Source organism: Silene latifolia, chromosome 5, assembly GCF_048544455.1.
Source record: "Silene latifolia isolate original U9 population chromosome 5, ASM4854445v1, whole genome shotgun sequence".
NCBI lineage: Eukaryota > Viridiplantae > Streptophyta > Magnoliopsida > Caryophyllales > Caryophyllaceae > Silene > Silene latifolia.
Window position 1 is genome coordinate 56,625,594 of NC_133530.1, and position 7,556 is coordinate 56,633,149.

Below are 7,556 nucleotides of genomic sequence, written 5' to 3' on the forward strand. Positions count from 1 at the left end.
CAAGTGCCTTACCAGGACCACTCAGGTATGAAGATATTACCATCTCGGTTACCCGAGGCAATGATAATCAAATAAACAATGAAGAAACAACGTTTAAATATAAATACTTAGTGAAGAGTTACAATTCTCAAAACCAAACCAAAAGTGTAATACATGTTCTCAAACCGATGTTTCTAACCGAAATGTAAATAAACTAATAAGCTACGTGAGGAAGACTCCTATCATCACGTCGTGGCAATCCCGCCTATCCCAAGACTCATCTCATACTGCTCAATATCCGCTCACCATCCCCGAATGGATCACCGCAGTTTACAAAACAACAACCGGTCAAGACTAATCACACAACTCAATATATATATCAACAATAAGATAAACAGAGACTTAACGTTACACACACACAATCAACCAATTCCAATCATCTCAATCACCGACCGTCCTTTGGACCAGCCCGCCGCTGGGGGACCGCACCGCACTCCACCAAATCCCCGCTCCACATAGTGAGCGATAACCCTGTCCATTAATGTGCACATCCCCTTCCGTGGCGGGTTCCACGAAGGGCGAAACTAGGGCGTGAAGCCACTCCCGCAAGTGACCCCACTCAGCCGAGGACACGCCTCGAGAACCACAGACAACAATCACAAACACAACCGTCATAATACAATTACTACATCAACAATCAATCTCAACACATCAACCAATATCCCATTATGGGACTAATACTGAGTAGGAAATCCTACCTGGAAAGCACACTGTCAGACGGTCTCTACTGCTGTGTCAAAAAGATTCCTCTATGAAACCTCCTCCTATCATACAACATATAAATGCTACCCAATTACATATTACTCAAAACCCCCCAAATCCCTATATTAGGGTTTAACCAAATTAAAGGAAAGACAATAAAAAGGGTACATAGATCTTACCCACGACTCAAGGAACTCAACGGTATAACCAACGACGAGAACTGACCTTCCAAACTCCGGGTATTGCTAATGATGCGATTAGGATGAAGAACTTGCTTGCTTTCTCTCTTAAACAGTAATTTAGGTTTTGCAAAAGTGATTTAGAATAATGACGACAAAGCTTATATACCTTAATCGCATAATTAACAAAACCCGAGAAAACTCCCTCAGAAACTGGGCTACTCGATCAGTACCCGAGGTACTCGATCGAGTACCCTTACTCGATCGAGTACCCTAGTTACTCGATCGAGTACCCAACAGGTCAGAAACTTTTCTAAAACGCAACTCACCCTTACTCGACAGAGTAAGGCCTACTCGATAGAGTACCCCAAGACTTATAAATACGGAGTATTACACCCATGCATTCCCGCACCAACACATGGACCATATAAGCCACCCCTTTCGGGGAATGCAGTGGCCAAGATTCAAGGTAACTAACTAACTATTTTAGGGTATTAAATGTATTTATCATTTCCCTTATTTTTTAACAGTTACAGTACACTAGTAACTAATTACCTACAAGAAAAAAGAAACAGAGTAAAAAAATAAAAGTAGTAACCAGTTTTAGCTTAGTCGTTTTACATTACTAGTATAGACGTTCTCATAGGGGAATTGTTCAACAGCAGTATAATTTTGACGTTACGCCCAATTTCCTCCGTTATACTAAAGTATTTTCTTTTCAATTTCGTTTCTTCTCTATCATAACTCTAATATAATGTTTAATTTGGATCACTTAATTGTTCAACAGCGGTATAATTTTGATGTTTTGATTTCAGATATTTATACTACTTTACTGTTAAAAAATCATTCGGATTAATGTGCATGAACTATTTTTTCTACATTTAGAAATACATTCGCATTGTTCTTCCCCAATTTTATATCTGTGAAGTATTCTTTCAACATTTACTTTCTAGTTTCTGTTAATTTTTAATTTTTAATTAAAGGTAATAATATATATTGTTCATACAACTTTAAATTAATGTGCGTATTGTTTTTAATATAGAAATTGTTCTGAATCATCTAAAAGTACATTATCTTTGTGACTAATGTACATTTCCTAAAATTAGGTAACTGGTGATTATCTCTACTTGTCAATTTTGTATTTTCAATTGAACGTAATAATATAATACATTCAGCTTAAATTAATGTGCCGTTTGTTTTTAATATAGGAACTGTTCTGAAACATGTAAAGAACATTATATTTGTGATTAATGTACATTTCCTAAAATTAGGTAACTGCTGATTATCTCTACTTGTTAATTTTTGGATTTTTAATTGAATGTAATAATATAATGTACATTCAGCTTAAATTAATGTGCCGTTTGTTATTAATATAGAAATTGTTCTGAATCATCTAAAAGAACATTATATTTGTGATTAATGTACATTTTCTAAAATTAGATAACTGCTGATTATCTCTACTTGTTATATAATTTCATTTTATTATTACAGACTATGGAGCAGGAAGATAAAAAATTTCAAAAGCGGAGAAAAGTTACTTTTATTTTTCCACCAACTGAAAGTTGCACTGATGGTAAAAATGAGTGTGCTCCATTTACAAAAAAGTGTAAATCAGCTACTATTAACAGTAAATCTAAGTCTATACAATCTTTCTCAAAGAAGATAAATGAAGAAAGTGACGATGATCTTGCAGTTAAGAAACAAATTGTTTCTGTTAATAAACAAATTGTTACTGCAAAGAAAGAAAGTCCTCAAAAGGGTAAAGTAAAAGAGTAATGTAGAGATAGAGAGAGAAAAGAGAGAAAAAAGAAAGAAACACAAAAAATACGCGGTTTTCTAAGGTTCTTACATCATGACGGCTGCAAAAACCAGATCTTCATCGTTTTCACAAACTCAAACGACAAAAAATTCTATAAATATTAATAAATTCGATCTCTTATCCTCTACAAGTGCAGAAGAATTCCCTGCTCTCTCCAAAAATCATGGTCCTTCTAGTGAGGATGTTCAAAAAGAAAAGAGCTTGGGCGAAATAACTGGTATTCCTCCGCTAAATTTGGAGACTTTGGTAGAAGATGTTACGGAAGAGGAGGAGGAGGAGGAGATGGTACTTAGTGTGCCGTCTCGCCTGTTTCTACCGATTATTGAGGAGGAACGGCAAATGCGGGATGCTACGAGTTCACGAGAGGAGGAAGTCAAACAGAGTTGGCGTATTGGCGATACTGTTTCTTTTCGCTTCATCTTAGGGGCCAACCCTCCTTGGGAGATTGTAGATGGTTTCATCGGGACGTGCGTGGGCGTAATTATCGGGTAGATAAGATCTCGTTCCTTCCTAATGGTGTTTTTCTAGTTCGCTTTAAGACCAGGCAAGCATATGAAGTCGTGTTGAAACAGGGTCATTTTCTCGTTTGACAATAAACCATTAATAGTTAAGCCTTGGAGTCCTGAAGTTGAATTGGAGAAACATGATGTTAAGATCGTGCCTATTTGGGTTAAATTCCATAAGTTGCCCTTGAAGTTACGGGGAAAAGGGATTGCACGCATATCTTCTCTTTTAGGGATTTTATCAAGTGTGACCGTGAATCGAGGATAAAACGAGAATAGGTTATGCTCGTGCTATGATTGAAGTTAGTTTTGGAACAGATTTGCTCGGAAAAGTGAGGTTTTGGATGAACATGGTGAAATTGTTGAAATAGATGTGGAATTCGAGTGGAAGCCTATTGTGTGTTCTGGGTGTAAAGGTATTGGGCATAAGGTTGATGAGTGTAGGAGAACTAAAAAGAAGCTCGTAACTCAAGGAGCAATTAAAAACCCCAATCCAAAGTTTGGAGACCTAAGCCTAAGCAACCCGAACCTCCACAAAAGATAAGTTTGTCTCGATTCAAAAAGGGAAGGAGATTGTTCAAACCCCCGCTGTGACTACTCACTGAACTCAAAGTTGAAATTCAGTTGAAAACTCCCTGTAGTGTGGTTAAATTCTCGGCAAATACACTATGGGGCCTACTCCTATGAGGCCTGTTATGAGATTGAGCAGACAGAATGTCTTTCAAGGAGCATACAGTGTTCATACCTTTGGGCAACACACATTTCTGGAAGCTCTAAATACTTCAGCAACACCCAAGGAAGGTATTGGGACAAGTGGTAGTGTCTCTCACCCTGGGGTGAGAGATGTATAACCTTAGGTTCTAGAACGTTAGGGGGCTAAATAATCCTGCAAAACAAAGGCACATCAAATGGTTTATGTTCCAATATACAGTAGGGTTATTTGGTCTCCTTGAGACTAAGGTTAAATCCTTGGCTCTAAATAGTGTTAAAGGTATTCTCATGGATGGATGGAGTTTGTCTACTAATAATAGTATGCATAAAGGAGGTAGGGTTTGGGTGCTTTGGAATCCTATCATTTTTAATGTGGACTTTTTGGATTATTCTGCACAGTGCATTAACATGAGAGTTACTGAAATTTCTACTAAAACTGTTTTTAAGTTGTCTATAGTGTATGCCTATAATGATATTAATGGTAGACATGAGTTATGGAACCAATTGGAGAAGTTTGCTGATAATGGTAATGAACCCTGGCTAGTTTGTGGGAATTTTAATTGTGTTCTTTCTCATTTAGAACGTCTGGGTGGAAGTAGCAGTGACACTGAGATTGCCGAGTTCCAACAGTGCTTGACTAAGTGTGAGTTAGTAGATAGTCCTGCAATGGGCTCTCTTTTTACCTGGAACAACAAACAGGAGCCTGCTACTCGTGTCTACAGCAGATTAGATAGGGTTCTAATTAATGAAGAGTGGAGTACCCATATGGCAGACATGTGTGCACATTTCCTCCCTGAGGGAGTTTTTGATCATACCCCATGTGTTATCAAAAGTAGGAGACAGTTGGCTACTCATAATAAATCTTTCAAGTACTATAACATGTGGGGTAAAGCTGCCAATTATACCGCTGCTTTGACTACTTGGTGGGATGTACAACAGCAGGGTACCAAAATGTACTGTTTGGTTAAAAAACTTAAGCATCTGAAACTGCATCTTAGGAATTTTAATAAAGAGTTCTTCTGTGACATTGAAAATACTTCTGCCATGGCTCTGAAGAACTTGGAATATATTCAGGCTCAGATTGTGAGATACCCTGGGAATGCAGATTGGATTGCCAAAGAGATAGAAGCTCAACAAGAGTATAAGGAATTACAGGCTGCCTGTACTCAATTCTTAAGCCAGAAAGCCAAAGTAGCCTGGATAAAAGATGGTGACAGTAATTCAAAATATTTTCATGGATTTATTAAAAGCAAGTTTTTGAGGAATCAAGTTTTAATGATTAAAGATGTTCATGGTACTGAGTTTGATGATCCTCATGGAATTCAGGAAGCCTTTCTTAATTATTATAAGGATCTCCTTGGCACTATCAAAGAAACAACCCCTGTGAATGTGTCTATTGTAAGGAAAGGGAAAGTGTGTGAATCCAGGCATTGGGAGATCCTGCAACAACCAGTAACAGCTCAAGAAGTTAAGGATGCTATCTTTTCTATCCCTGACCACAAAGCACCTGGCCCTGATGGGTATTCCAGTGATTTCTTCAAGGACTCGTGGAGTGTGATAGGTGAGGAGGTTTGTGTCTGCTTTGTTATGGATGTTTTCTGTGTCTGGTAAACTTTTGAAACAATTGAATGCTACTACACTTACTTTAATTCCTAAGTGTAAGATGCCAACTTGTGTGACTCAATATAGGCCAATAGCTTGTCGCAACGTTATTTACAAGTGTGTGTCTAAACTCATTTGTAATAGATAGCTAGAGTTCTACCAGATCCGATCAGTCTAAATTAGGAGGGTTCATTCATGGTAGGAGTATTTGTGAAAACATCATGGTGTGCCAAGATTTAGTAAGATTGTATACCGCAGACAATCATGCTCTCCCAGTGTATGTTTAAAATGGATCTTATGAAAGCGTATGATTTCGTTATTTTGGAGGTTTGTGCAGGAGCCGCTAGCGCTTATAATTTTCCTCCTTCATTTAGCAAGCTTCTAATGGAGTGTATCACTAGTGCTTCATTCTCTCTGTCTCTTAATGGTGAGCTCTTTGGCTTTTTCCCTGGGAAAAGGGGGTTAAGACAAGGTGACCCTGTCTCACCATTGGTCTTTACTTTGGGTATGGAGTATTTGAGTAGGATCCTGGCTTGTGCTACAGACAAATTGAAATTTCATTACCATCCTCTTTGCAAACAAATGAAATTAACCCACTTAATGTTTTCGATGATCTCTTGTTGTTTTGCAAAGGAGATGCACAGTCCATTATGGTTCTGTTGAGAGCTTATTCGCTTTTTCACCGCTTCGGACTCCAAATGAATGCAGAAATCTTATGCATACTTCAGTGGGGTCAAGACTCAGCTGAAACAAGACATCTTAACTATTTCAGGATTTAAGGAAGGAACATTGCCTTTTAAATATCTTGGAGTGGCCATAACTGCTGGAAGATTAAAGAAGAAGGACTGTGCTGAGCTGGTGGATAAAATTGTTGAGAGAATTAGAAGCTTGGGGGCTCAAAGACTGTCTTATGCTGGGAGACTTGTCTTGGTTAATGCTGTCTTAACCTCTATGTACACATATTGGGCCTCAATGTTTGTCCTACCTAAGGGGGTGTTGACTAAGGTGGATGCTATTTGTAGGTCTTTTTTATGGGAGGGTAAGTCAGAATATTCAAGAGTTCCTCTGCTGAGTTGGGCAAAGATCTGTATGCCAGTAAAAGAGGGAGGTTTAGGCATAAAACAGAGTGGTTATTGGAACAAAGCCTCTATAGGGAAACTTGTATGGTGGATAGCAGCACATCCTGATAAGCTTTGGGTTCAATAGGTCCACCACGTGTACTTAAAAGGAGTCAATTGGTTTGATTATAGCCCTCCTGTGATTCTGTTGGCACTGGCGAAAAGTGTGTCGTGTCAAGGATCTGATTAGAGAAGGTTTTGATGATGGACTGTGGATTATAGGATCAAGAGGGTATACTGTTAAGAGCTGCTATGATTGGTTAAGGGATAAGAATGTTCAGGTTGATTGGCACAAGGCTGTTTGGTGTAGGATGGCTTTACCTAAGCACTCTTTTATTGCCTGGCTAATCTCAAATGGGGCACTTCAACTGAAGGATAAACTGGCTAGGCTGCAGATATCACAAGATGATATATGTTGTCTCTGTCAGTCAGCGTCTGAAACACACCATCATTTGTTTGAAGACTGTCAATTTAGCAGGAATCTATTACAAGGAGCTAGTTCTGGCCGAGTTCGATCTTACGCAGAGGAATGTATTGCATGTTATCAATAGGAAAAGATGGAGCTCGGTCGTAAGTTGTGTCTTGCTCTTTTGTCTTAGCGTCTTTGGTACATGGCTTGGATGCAAAGAAATAGTGCTCGTCTGGAAGGGGTTGTTACCAGGCCTGAACTGGTAAGCCAACAGATTAGGAGGATGATCTTTTGTAGATTTAATGAATGTAAGCCTCGTATACTGTGCCCCAAAGATAGATTATGGTTGTGTAAGGTGCAATTTATTTGATATTAGCACAAAAATGATGTAAGGTCTCAAAAAACATATTGTAATTGCCGTTTCTAATGGAAAGCTTACATTTTAGCAAAAAAAAAAAAAAAAAAAAGGGTAAA

General features: G+C 38.4%; 1 protein-coding gene across 1 annotated transcript; it reads left to right on the forward strand.

The window, feature by feature from the left end:
* Positions 1 to 5,843: 5,843 nt before the first annotated feature.
* Positions 5,844 to 7,224, forward strand: LOC141655398 (uncharacterized). The gene is made up of 3 exons (XM_074462481.1): positions 5,844 to 6,047; positions 6,264 to 6,752; positions 6,853 to 7,224. The coding sequence occupies exons 1-3, from the start codon at positions 5,844 to 5,846 to the stop codon at positions 7,222 to 7,224; spliced, it is 1,065 nt and encodes a 354-aa protein (XP_074318582.1).
* Positions 7,225 to 7,556: the final 332 nt, after the last annotated feature.

What these genes read in the sequence shown, in the direction of transcription:
- LOC141655398 (XM_074462481.1), top strand. Translation starts at nt 5,844, where the DNA reads ATGGATCTTATGAAAGCGTATGATTTCGTTATTTTGGAGGTTTGTGCA. An exon ending in GTGACCCTGTCTCACCATTG is followed by an intron (nt 6,048 to 6,263) that starts GTCTTTACTTTG and finishes AAATGAATGCAG; the next exon opens with AAATCTTATGCATACTTCAG. An exon ending in CACATCCTGATAAGCTTTGG is followed by an intron (nt 6,753 to 6,852) that starts GTTCAATAGGTC and finishes TGTCGTGTCAAG; the next exon opens with GATCTGATTAGAGAAGGTTT.